General features: G+C 34.3%; 1 protein-coding gene across 4 annotated transcripts in view; it reads right to left on the reverse strand.

The window, feature by feature from the left end:
* Positions 1 to 14,111, reverse strand: part of LOC126745700 (RNA-binding protein 33-like) — a 120,205-nt gene that overhangs the window by 30,309 nt on the left and 75,785 nt on the right. For 3 of the 4 annotated variants that reach the window (XM_050453671.1, XM_050453670.1, XM_050453673.1), the window contains one exon: positions 7,193 to 7,591. In XM_050453671.1, coding sequence (XP_050309628.1) covers positions 7,193 to 7,591 — 399 coding nt within the window. Of the gene's footprint in view, positions 1 to 5,665; positions 5,780 to 7,192; positions 7,592 to 14,111 lie in introns of all 4 variants that reach the window. The other variant, XM_050453672.1, reaches the window with a different exon arrangement.

Here is a 14,111-nt window from a genome sequence, read left to right on the forward strand (position 1 = left end):
TAAGTCATGTCCTACAATATACGGGTGTCTTAGCATTCATAAGTCATGGTCCAAACTGAAGGATATCATTACAAATTAATAAATTATATGATATGGGATCCGGTTGCGTTTTTACTAAATATACTGTCAAACGAAGATGATTCATTAAAAAACATTTTAAATTTTATTTTATTAATATAAAAATCACTTAAAAATATTCGTTCGGTATACCAGGTCATTTACCCACAAATTATGTAAGTAACAATTTCCTGATTGCATGATGAAATAACCAAGTCATTTCCCTCGTAAAAAGATTGCAAAAGTACTTTGTCGACAGAACGATGGTTTGGAAAAAAACCGGAAATTCTGCTGACAAAGAAAATTAACACTAGGGTACGACGAACGAAATTTGGAAGAGTTACGACCGGGTCTCGGGCAAGAAGAGGTAACCGAAAGCAGTGCGGAAAAGCTTTGTGAAATGTTTGCTCCAAGAATAATAATAATGTAAGTACAACATTTTATCATATCGAAGAAGATCACAATTATTGTCACTTTATTAAGTTAAATAACATTACTTTCACTTTAATTATAGAATTCGCTACATATTCCCATGTACTTAAATTATTAATCCTGTTATGTCGATCTTAGTTTATCTCTTGTCAAATTAGCTCTTTTATTTGGGTAACTCCACTTAAATCGTTATAATTATATTTTGCTGTCAATACAAGGTATTTAGTAAACTATATATTTTGTTTCAATGCTAAAGCGTACCTTAAGGTCCCAGTTACATACAATATATGTAACCGTCACACGGCCTTGTCCTAGACCGGGCCAACCCCCGGTGTGACAATACTTAACGCCAGCACAAGCCACGCCTACCGAAGTACGTCATCTACGACATACACAGCGTCAGCGCATCCGCGGTAAATATACTTCGCTCTAACACAACTACGTAATTTCGCCCCTTTTAATAATTTATTGCTTTTATTTGTGCCTGCAGTGACTTATTTCTCCTGTTGCCACGTGTTTTTTATATGACAGTTGTTTCACATGAGAAGTTGAGTGAGCAGTTTTGATTTATTTAGTGGTTATAACGGTGTCGCCTATAATAGATTGCGTAGATTATTGATCTTTATTGGCGAAATGGAATCTCGGTTGAAAGAATACTTAGATTTGCATGAAAAGGACGCGATTGAAGTATTTGAAGACATTACAAAGTTTCAAATTCGGGTGCGAACAAATCTACACAGAAATGAAGAAAATATTGGTTTTGATATACAGTGTGGGAGGTGGATCAAAAAAGTCCAAGCGAGAGTACCAAAACACAATGGATAGTGCGAAATTCTTGGCCTAATCTCAAGCTTATGCTTTGCCGAGAACTGTTCGTTTGTCATCACTCAAACTTTAACAAAATCAAGACTGCAGACAGAATTCGTAGTAGGACTAGAGTTAAAGGAAGCGACTGTAGTGCAAGTATCGATATTAAAATCAAAAAGATCAATCGATTCACCATACGGAATGATCATTACCTGAAGGATGGATTGTCTGCTATAATTACAGTAGGTTTTGATTTACTATTAATTAATTAATTAATTATTTATTGGTGGTTCTACTAAAAATTTTGCAGGGTTAGCACCATGCATTTAAATCATAGTTTAAAAAAACTAAGAAACACGTTTTTATACTGCACTAAAAAGTATAAAATAATAATTTAAATATTCATCGGCTAGTCCATAAAGCATAAGGTGCTTTTTGGTTACGTAGGTATCTTTGAGGAATATAATACTTTTGGTTAATTTTAATTACTTAAGCTCAAGCTTTTTGAAATAGCCGATGAATATTACAGGGGCTGTTTGGGGGTTAGGAAAGTGGTTAAGACTAGTGATGTGAGGGTAAGAATAAATTATTATTTTTATCTTCCAGGCATTCCCAAGTTTTTTGCTTTTATAATTAATTTTAATTTTCTAGGCCTTTTCTAGTCTTCTGGAACCAAGTGCCTGAAAAAATAATGACTTTTTAATCTTCCGGGCACTCGCATAGCTCCTGGTTTAATGTGTTAAAATAAATCATAATTTTTTTGAATACCTAATGAAAAAATTACAAGAAAATTTGAAAACATGAAAAACAAAAATAACTAAAATCTTGTAAAAGTAAAAAAAATTGCAACAAATTACGTTTGTATTTACATAAACGAATGAGTTGCGTTTTTGCCTAAAAACTAAATAAAAAATAAATAAAAACTACTTCACCTGAAGAGCCGCCACTGAATATTAGAATTGTTATATACTTTTTATTTTAGTTTACATCTTATTTAAATAAAAAGACTATGCAAATGTACCACTTTCAGATTAAGCTTCAACATAGTCAACGTATTGAATGTGCAGAAGCGTTCAGCTACTTAAATATGTCAGATGCCACTAGGACACTTTTCTATAATTACTTTGATGAAGGACTGACACCAAGTGCGGCAAAAAATTTGCAGGAATTGAAACTTTTGAGTGCAAATGCAAAGCAAGACATAGCTTATCAACTGGCCGATTCGCAGATTAATCCAAGGGACCGTGAAATAACATATCTCTTTGATGACTGGAGGTATTTTAAAAATTATTTTATAACAGTAAAAAAAATACTAAGACCTTATTTTTAGGAGGGAACATTACGGCGATAGAACTTTCGAGTGTATTCTGAAACTAGTGGAGGAAAAGAAAAGGGCCTATGCTGAAGAAGGGATCGACATTTTTGTAGAAAAAGATCCATTTGTTATCATCATTTGACACCCATAATGAAGCGGTCTCATGAACAAAACTGGTCATCCGAGGTTTGTTTTGTTGATACAACTGGATCTTGCGATCAAACTGCTACTTGTGTCACATTTATTTTGGGCGCCCACAAAATTGGAGGGATACCTTTAGCTTGCTTGTTACATTCTGGTCAGACGGAAGAAATATACCGTCATGCCTTTTTATCTTTACGAAAAAAACTACCAAATGGGTTTGGAGGAAATGGTTTTCCAGCGGTTTTTATGACGGATGATTCGCAAGCTGAAAGAAAAGCTTTGTCGACTGTTTTCCCAGAATCTCATCTATTGCTTTGCTCGTTTCATGTTTGCTAAGCATTTTGGAGGTTACTGTGTGAAGCAAAAATTTGATACACAAGAGCCGTCGCCAGTCATTTATGATGGCGTTTAGGGCGATTTTGTACGCAACTAACGAAATAGACGTCGAATTATTATACGAAACACTGTTAGATGACTGCAAATATTATAGCCTGCTTGTTGAATATCTTAAAGCATACTGGCTGAGATGCACAGAATGTTGTCATTTTTATCGAAAACATCTTCTTTTTAGAGGCCACAATACAAATAACTATGTCGAAGCATCAAGAAGAGTTGTTAAAGTTGAAGAAGCCTTTAACAGTATTGCGTTGCTCGAATTTGTGGTTAAAATATTAGAATCGTACCATACAAGAAAAATGTTGAATTACGCAAACAACAGAGCAACTCGGCATGATATTTTGTACGACAAATTTAAAGGTGCCGCAAGTAAGCTACAAGTGCAAAGCATAGATGAAGTTACATATAATGTAACCTCATCAACTGATTCCCAGGTACTTTACACGGTTAACATTAAAGATGGTTTCACATGTTGTGATTGCTTCAATGGATCTGGCGGTGCATACTGCAAACATATGTGCCGTAGAACAACATGCTGGAGTACTGACAGAATCGGCTCCAGTTTTAACATCTGATGACAAAGTTACTTTGGCTTACATTGCTCTTGGTACAAATATACCAGAAACAAATTTCTTTACATGCACGCGGCAGAATGTAGACGTCGAACAGTCAAATGTTAAGTACGTTGAGGGTCCTGCAGTCGATACTTCTAGTGCGAACATGAATATGGGTGTACATAACAGCGCCGACAATGGCGAAACCATGTGTTTCGCCCCTGTAACAATCTCTTTAAAATCGCAGTTTGATCGAATACTAGGTCTGACAGAGAAAAATATTAACAGTGACAACCAAAACATTGTGGTTACATTTATAAAATCTTTAGAAAGTATTACGACTGTATCTCAATTAACAAATTTTTACGCTATAAAAACGAAGACAACACGGCGTATAGGAATACAGCCTACAGCTATCAGTCGTCGAAGAATACATAATAGGCTGAGCGCTGGAAAAAGAAGAATACAGTCAGACTAGTCCATCAAAAAATCTACATCTATTCAAAAAAAGAAACGTACCAGTGTTAAGCGAAAACATGATCTAATTAAAAACATTAAAAAAAATTTACCAAACGCTAAAATACTTTAATTTATATTTTTCACTTTGTATGGGTTATTCTATAATTTATACAAATAAACGATGATTTTACTAATTTTATTTGCATTTTAAAAACTTTATGTAAAAAATACCATTATATTCGTGTATTATATATCTTAATTACGTAGTTGTGCTGGAGCGAAGTATATTTACCGCGGATGCGCTGACGCTGTGTATATCGTAGATGACGTACTGCGGTAGGTGTGGCTTGCGCTGACGTTAAGTATATTTAAGTATTATAGTAAAAACGCGATCCGGTTCCTTGTTGCGTTGTTTTCCTCGTAAAATCTAATTAACTGTGCATTTTTTTTATTTAACATTCCTTGATGGTCTTAAATGATAATAATCAGCAATTTACACCTAATTATATATTATACATGTTATATTTAAATATTCATATATAATATTCTACCTCGCATACAAGCATCTACTCAGTTCCCAGCATTTAAAGATAAATCAACTAATAAGCCTGATAAATATTATAAAACAATAACTAAATTGTGGACTATTGATTAAAAATATATGAATTGATATCTGTGTGATCTAACATTAAAGTAGCTGAGGTCTCCATATAAGGGGGTTGAATCTGAATGCTTCGACTGGTAGTGGGGCCCACCTATTCTGAGTGGGGCTCAGTTAGCAGACATAGTTATTTGGCCAGATGGCGCTGCTTGAGTAGAAATAACATGTTAAACTTGAAACAGTGTGTAACCTGTTTTCTGTAAAGTACAACGCATAAGTGCCCTAATTTTCAAGTATTTTGGTAAAATTGTTTGGTGTCCTTGTGAACTGGTGAAGGTGAACTTTAAAACAAAATGGTGCTTTCTGAGTCTGACATCGAGAAAATTAAAAACATATTCGCGGATAGGTTTCAGTAAGTAGTAATAGTAGGCTTCAGATAAGTCAATTGCCGAAAAGGTATCAAATACGCAGGAACGCATAACTAAGCTAGAGGATCAGGTAAAGGACTTAAAACAGGCTAATTTTCAGTTACACACCTCCCTTGACAATTCGGAACAGGAATCCCAAAGTCTCAACCTGAGAATATTTGGTATCTCAAAAGAAACAAAAGAAGATTTAAAGCCAAAAATGCTCAAATTGTTCAAAGAAAAGCTAAAAATAGAGGATGTTACAAATTTCTGATCAAATTTGAGGACATTCTACGGGAATTTTATCTCAAAATATAGTAATATCTTAAGTTTTTAAGATTTTAATATAAATTTTTTAGATTATGAAAAAACGCAAACAAAAAGTTTGATAAATGTTCTTAATGTGTTTAATCTGAGACAGGTTATAGATACACCTACAAGAATAACTCAAACCAATAATCTTCTTTGATTGACTTAATGTGTAGTAACTTACCCCATTTACAAGATGTTGGCACGGAAAACATCGATATCTCCGATCATATGTTGATTTATGCAAACTTTGAATTTAATGGCGATGTCTCCATTCTTAAGCGCTTTAAATATAGACCTTTAAATAAAATGACAGGTTATAACAGGTTCCCTGGTAAGTTTAACATAACCACTATTAAATAGTTTTAAACAAGTGTGTTATCTCCCCACTAAAATCCCTATAGCTATACGTGAAGCTCTAAAAAACGAACTAGATAAGCTTGTTGAGAGAAATGCTATAATTAAGGTAAATGAAATTGACTCCCAGTCTAGTATAAATAAAATGGTAATTGTTGAAAAAGCAAATGGCAAAATAAGGTTATGCCTCGAACCTTCTGATCTCAATTCTCAAATTATAAGAGAGCCATATTTGGCAAACTCGATTGAAGATTTGTTCCAACCTTATGATTTTTTTTCAGTTTTTGATTTGGCTGAGGGCTACCACCACCTCGTAGTGTTGTTTTGCAACACCTATTGGTGTAAACAGATTTTTGGTATTGCCCTATGGTCTTTCAGATTCCCAAGACTTATTCCAGGAATAGGTGGCAAAGAATTTTGGTGACAAAAAATTTCCAAATATGTCACGATGATATGAGCATAGTAGGTGCCACTAAAGCGGAGCATGATAAAGCGACACATAAAGTAATGGAACGAGTTAGGAAAGTCGGAGCTAAGTTTAATAAGGACAAGTTCCAATTTTATATGAGTAAGGTAAACTTTATGGGTCAAATATTTTCAGCTAAAGGTATGGAAGTCTATAGATATAATCATCGACGAATCATCTGGATCACTGGCTGGTTTCTATCCCTAACAATAAACGAAGACGCTGTGCATTTGAGGGATGCTCTTCAGGTGTGAGAACCATGTGCTCAAAATGTGAATTGGGTTTATGTATAGATTGTAATATGAAATTCTATACAACGTAAGCTTTATGTTTTTCTTTTATTTTTAACAGAGTTTATAAACGTTTTCGTTCCAAATAAACATTTGAAGTCAATTAAAGGTAATTTTTTTATACCCATATTGCCCTAGCGTTACATATATGTAACGCCCTATAAATAAAAAATGGCGGATTTTTTGGGTTAAATAATTACACAAATATATTATTCACACAATCCATTTAAACAAAATAATACCAAAAAAAAAACATTTTTAATCAAAAAAGGGAAATTAGAGGTAATAAGGGTTAAATATTTTCTTGCAACAAAATATGATTTTTTGTAAAAATCATACAAATATAAATAACTCTAAAACGGTGAAACCAGAAATGACCTGCTATCACCGTCAATTTGGACCATGATCAACAAGACACCCTGAAGAGATTTCAAAAAATCCCACAGACATACTTACGTACAACACTCGACATTTTTAACAAAGTAAAAATAGATTTGCCCACTAAACGTGACATTTATAAACATCTAAAATTTCAAGTCCCTGCGTAAAATTTAAAACTGCATTCGTATCGCAGCACCGGCTGCTCCCTTCTCCTTACCTGTACTTCCCCGATATCCCTACATATTTGTATAATTTTTTTGTCTCCCGTGCTGGTCGCGATATTCTTTATGAACACTTGACGTGTGGACATCAGCGCCTTGTCCGCTACCAGCACCTTCCTGCTCTCCAGGAAATTGGACAAATGCACTTCGTCCAATTTCACGTCGCTTCCGTCTTCTTCTGACTGTTGCACGATGTTTTTGTTTAAGGTGACCGTGGAAGGCGCAGCCACTGAAACGGTGCGATTGTTCAATATCACTCGAGCGTTTCGACCGCCCCTCAAACCACGTGCCGTCGGACTAGTTTGGTGGTCCGCTTGTGTCAGCTGATGCAGCACCGGTTTTCTATTGGCCATCGACTGCTGTTGCTGTAAGCGGTTTTGTTGTGGATATCCGCCCTGAAAATATAAGCCTAATTTCACAAATAATCACACAATAATTATCCATTAGTTTAATAAATTAGGTGCAGATTTTTTGAACATAAATTAAGATCAATTTCACATGAAACGGGTTGGATCTATTAGTACGAGAGCTAGCAACGTCGGGAAAACAAGAATTTTAGGTAGGCCTGTTTTTAGATATACTTTCTCTCTCACTCTCCCGGACATCATACGGGCCACCTGGCTGGCAGTAGTGGTTGCGTTCATCAATGCGCATCGTACCTGTACAGGTAAAATATCAATTTTTCAAATAATTTTAAGAAGCTTTTTTTATTATTTTTATTGAACTTTTAGCAACACGAATATATTATTGCCAGGCATTTTTGATGTTGTTTAAGCTCTGCCAAATGCCAATTTTAAATTTTAAAAAAATTCTTCATTATTACAAAATTTTATCGAGGAGTATACGCATGGGTGATTTTGAAATGTTCAAACATATCATTCCTAAAGTCATAAATTTATTTTTTATTGTTAATCAGCCGAACTATGCGCGAGGGTGTGTTAAATATTACGACAATTTGCAGAATATTGAAGAAACACATCCAGGACTTAAACAGAACTTCAAAGCTGGGTATTTTGGTATTAAAAGAACGGATAAACGCAGCTAAACGTCTCAGCGGTATCGCACATTTTACTAATTCGATAGCTACACGTTAACGCTGGGCAAAAAGCCACAGCATTAGAACTGCTTTGATTTCCCATGTTCTCGATGTTTGTGGATTGAGATACTTGAGTTGATGAGACATAACCGCAGACTTACAACCTAACCGGATTAAAATTTTTGAAAAACAACTTGCCCACTTCATCGATATTTTGGAAATAAACTGTAATCCGTTCAATCCAGATTTAAACAAAGATAATTTTTACAATATAGCTAGTGGAAAGCCGGTCGCTGAACAGATAGCAGAGTTCCTCCTGAACATCGAAGAAAGTGGTGAAAACTTAAGAAAGCAGTTCACTAATGAATGTGCTATAGATGGAAGTAGATTTGACAAGCCAATAAAAAGAAATAAAATATTGAACTTTTCTGAGGCTCCAAAAAAAAGAAAATTAACCCTTGGAAATAAAGTTGTGGAGTTGAGAATGCAAAGGGACTTATTTGGGAGAATGTTGGGGATATCCTTAACTCATAAAGTTGATGTTGAGAAAGTTTTAGCATTTCCACTGACACCAGTGCCAACATCAATGTGCCATGCAGATGGGAGTATTTGTAAAACTGATAAATTGCAATTAGTTAAATTGATTGAGAAGAAAATCGGTAATAATGTCGATAAGCCACCTTCGCGTTTTCATATATCTATTTTAGATGGTTTCTTCATGTTACACCTAATGAAAGAAGTACCTGTAACCTTCGACGCTTTATCGAAAAAATTTCTAAGTATGATACTACGATTTCAATCTAATCGTGTCGATATTGTCTTCGATCAATATTTTTCACCATCGATCAAAGATTTTGAGCGCACACGTCGGGATGAATTAATGAACCAAGTTACAATCGGGCCTAATCAAATTCGACCACATAACTTTGTGGCTGAACTGAAAAATATAAATTTTAAAGAAGCCCTTTAGAATATTTTTTTATTGATCATTGGGCTGGTGATGAAATGGCTCCCATCATTGGAAATAAAATAATATATGTGAATTTCAGAAAGTACTGGGTTGAAAGTAATAGAGTAATTAGAGTTATGGAAGATTCATTGTCTTGCGAAGAACATGAAGAAGCTGATTCACGAATAATATATCACATTTGCACAATAAATGTAGATGCCGCAGTTGTAATATGCTGCTCAGACACTGATATTTTAATAATACTGCTTGGTAACATGGATCATTTAAATGCTTCACTAACACTCTGGATAAATTTGGGTGTCGGAAATCATAAACGATTCATAAGCATCAATCACATATATGAAATTCTAGGAAATTCTTTATCAAAAGCTCTACCGTGCTTTTATGCATCTCACTGGATGTGACTACACGCCAGCTTCTTTTCGAAAAGGTAAACTTCGTCCTTTTAAACTGTTAGAGCAATCAGAACAGTATCAGTCAGATAGCTGGTCAAAATATTATAACAGATGATGAAGAATTGTTGGATGAAACATTTAAGATCTTAGAAAAATTAACTTGTCATATTTACGCAGCTCGGGATTCTTGGAACGTCAATGAGGTTCGCTTCCAACTGTTTTCAAACACTTACCGGTCCAAGAAAGCAGATGATAACTTTGAGAAAAAATTTCGTAATTTTGACCCGTCAAGCCTACCACCATGTAAAGCTGAATTATATCAGCATTTACATGGAGTTCGTTATGTAACAAAGTTTTGGAGAAATGCTTATTTGAAACATCCAACATCCTTATCACCTCAAACTTCCGGCTGGACTATAAATAACGATAAAAACGATTTTGTCTGGTTTGTTGGAGAGCAGTTACCATCATTAGTTGCCGACATTATTATTAAAGGTAACAATTTAAAATTAAATACTAATAAAATTCTTTGCCGAGAAATTATAAAATTTTTCATTTTATTACAGATTTATTAGAAGATGATAATTCAAAAGACGATTATGACAACGAAGACAATGAAAATTACAGCAGTGATGAAGATGATGATGATGATAGTGATGATTATCAGGATGCCTCCGTTTTTTGTGATACAATAATTAATTAAAAAATCTAACCGCAACTTTCATACAACCATCAGAGTTTTCATTTATTTTCATACCTGAGATTAATCAATTTCTTAACTTTGTACTACAATAAATTATTATTTTCATATCGTATTAACACATTAATTTAATATTTTTTTTTATCCTTCCTTTGTAGTTTATTCGACTATATTTTTAGACCAAGCAAAATAATATCACATCACTGTTCATATTTAGATCGGCCTGGCTGAAGGTTAACAACCGAATTACTGCTTGGCAAATTAATTTTGGGTTTGTAGTTACTTAAATAATATCATATAAAAATTTTAGCCATACTAAAATATTTCCAAAAAAATTTTTTTTTAAATTCAAAATTGGCGTTTGGCAGAGTTTAAACAACATCAAAAATACCTGGCAATAATATATTCGTGTTGCTAAAAGTTCAATAAAAATAATAAAAAAAGCTTCTTAAAATTATTTGAAAAATTGATATTTTACCTGTACAGGTACGATGCGCATTGATGAACGCAACCACTACTGCCAGCCAGGTGGCCCGTATGATGTCCGGGAGAGTGAGAGAGAAAGTATATCTAAAAACTGGCCTACCTGAAATTCTCTCTCGAAAACGTTGCCAGCTCTTAGACTATATAGTTCGCGCCCAACGAATAGACGCGGACGAGAAGAATATAAAGAATGACTTCATTAATGAATTTTTGTATTAAACATGTCTTGTGGAACCAAGGGCAGCTTGTTTGCTTGCAACATCTCTGATGCAATGATGTCAAATGCTTATGTAGAAATGGCAAAAAAAAACACACTTTATAATATAAAAATTTGTCACTTACTTTAACAGGCGTAAAATAATACTATTCCTCTTTAATAAAATATGCAGCATTTTTTTTCATGAAATATGATAAGATACTCTATAAAGAAGTCAATATTCAAAGTTAAATGAATGTAGACGTCTAATAACGTCCCTATATTAGAAAAAAGGCGACAACATCGCAAAGCCGCTCGACCTATTATTGATTCCACAGACGCAAGTAATCTTTACCAATGACGTCGTCAAAAAATGTTTACAGGGTAAATATTTATTATTAATAGAGATTATGCTTTAAATTATAAATAATATTATCATTTATGAACTCCTTATGCGTTTTTTTAACGAATTTCATTAGAGTAAAGGTAATTAAGATCTAATAAAAAGCATTTTTATGGAAATTAAATATTTTATAATGATTATAGATTTCTTAATAAGTTTTTATTATTCTACGTTTATGACGACGGTTGTCCCTTGATATCATATTATGACAATATCGATATTTATTTGTGAAAAGATCGGCCTAAACTGCCTTTCTCCCATGGTGCGGCACAAACGGTACAATTTTTACTATCGTAACAGTTCACAAAAACCACTGAAATGACTCAACCTTTTTCCTTTTCAACCAAAAACTTGAGGAAATTTTATAAGAGAGGAAATTTGTTGCCAATAAGAATAGCTACAAAACCGCCTTCTGTTTTTCAAAATCGCCTTAAAAACAAAGAACTTATGGGCCTTTAAATATTAGGCCATTACGGTTTAAACTATCAGAATCAGATGCAGATTATATGATTGCCGTGACCGCAGCAACACAGGCCGAGCAAAGTCAATCTAATGATTTTGTTGTTGAACAAGACACAGATTTATTTGTCTTGCTCATTGAACATTGCAAAACACAAAATCTGTATTTTTTTAGACCAGGTGTTGCAGGAAAAATGGATAAAATAACAAATATACATACATTAAAATCGAATTTAGATCCTGCAATAGTTAAAAACATATTATTTGTTCATGCAATGTCGGGTTGCGATACCACATCGGCATTATTTAAAAAGGGCGAAAAAGGTGCTTTAATTGTTTTGTCTAAAAATGAAAAACTTTCCGAAGATTTACTTCAATTTAAAGGGGTATTCAGTGATATTGCCACTTTATTAAAATTAGGAGAAAATTTTATTCTAAATCTCATTATTCTAAATAAATCTAAAGTAAATGGTACGACAGTAGGAGAAGCCAAAATTTAAACTCATTTAGGTATGTAAAATAGAATCAGGTAATTGCACGCCAAAAACTGTGTAGTAACTTTGAGCTAGCTTCTTTACCCCCGACAACTGAAGCTGCTCAATTATATCTTAAAAGGGTTTACCTTCAGGTGCAGTCATGGTTGGGAAATAATTTAGATCCAAGAGAGTGGGGTTGGGTGGAAAAGGACGGTTACTTAGACCCACAAAGAAACAGTAAGGACATCGCTCCCGATTTTATTATAAAATTATTATTTTGTGGATGCAAGTCAGTATGCTCCAAAACATGTACCTGCAAAAAGGTAGGAATTAAATGTTCATCAAGGTTTGCATTGGACAGCAACAGTTTGCATTGGACAGTATTGTGACAATGCAACAAATATGTCTTTTGTTGAAAATGATGAATGTATAGAATAATTTCTTTTTCTTTTATTAAAATTTGTTTTAATAAAGTAAGTATACTTTTTGTTTATGACTGTATGACATGATTACTGTGTTTGGTATCAAATTTAATAATAAATACAACTGGCCTAACTCTTTAAAAAGTGTCATTTAGGTACCATGCCATACAGACTTTAGTTTTATAGTATGTTTCTGTTTTTTTTTTTTAATATTATTTGAGATTATTATTAAACGAGTAAGTAGCAGCACATTTTAGCATAGTATTATTTACCTATTTTTGCGTTTAACGCTTTACCTAAAATATTAAATCATACCTAGTGATTTGTATACAATTTTCCACACTGGTTTTTTATGACAACTACCATATTTTTGTTATAAAAAACATCCAATTAATTTGCGTCAGCGTTAATAAAGTCGAATTTACCAAAAGCAATTTAATAGAATCCAAGCCCAATCGGCCCAATTTTTATAAGCCCATAACTTTTTTGTTTTTAGGCCGATTTTAAAAAACAAAAAACCATTTTGTAGGCATTTTTATTGGCAATAATTTTGTTATCTTGAAGATTTTTAAAAAAGATAATAGTTTTTTAGATATTTTTGAGAAATAATAAAAAAGCAAGTTTTTTTAGTTTAAAGCCCTATTGGGCGAGTACGGCCCATGCGATTTAGTGCGGTTTCTTAGGAAACATTGTCGACAACCTACAGAAGGTATCCTGACAATTTCAGCTTGTCCCAAATTTGTTCCGGGTTGGACCCATAGTTTTACTGGTCCAAAATGCCTTCCCCGGGGAGGGCCGGGGTAGAATAGCCCTCCGGTACGCTCTGCCTGTCGTAAAAGGCGACTAAAAGCAACCCCTTATAGATGGTAGATGTTGTTCACTGGCATCGCCCGGTTCAATACCACCACATAGGACTTAGGCGGCGTGAAGTGGTTCCATGGAACTCACGTTTCACCGCCATGTCGATGTGTCCGGTTTCCAAAGGGGAAATGGAAAAGAATAAATGCATGATGGCGCCCTCACGACCAAAACTTTCCGGAGGTAAACTCGCCTCCCATTCGGATCTCCGGGCGAAGGCTAGTCGGGGGGGTCTATCAGGCGGATCTAAAAGCCTAAAAATCAATTTCTGCAACATCAGAGGCCTAAACACCAATATTAATGCAGTACACCAACACCTGCAATCAAATAAGCCTCACATTCTGGCATTGGCAGAAACAAAGGTGAAACCTTCAACAACAAATGTTCACCTTATTTATCCTGGAGACGATCTACACACCCGATTTCGACTAAACTTTGGATTGGCAGTATTTGTTAAGAGCGATTTGAGTTGCCAGCGGGAGGAAACGCTTGAACCTGCGGACTTCGACGTCATGTG

Source organism: Anthonomus grandis, chromosome 16 (assembly GCF_022605725.1).
Source record: "Anthonomus grandis grandis chromosome 16, icAntGran1.3, whole genome shotgun sequence".
Classification (NCBI taxonomy): Eukaryota; Metazoa; Arthropoda; class Insecta; order Coleoptera; family Curculionidae; genus Anthonomus; species Anthonomus grandis.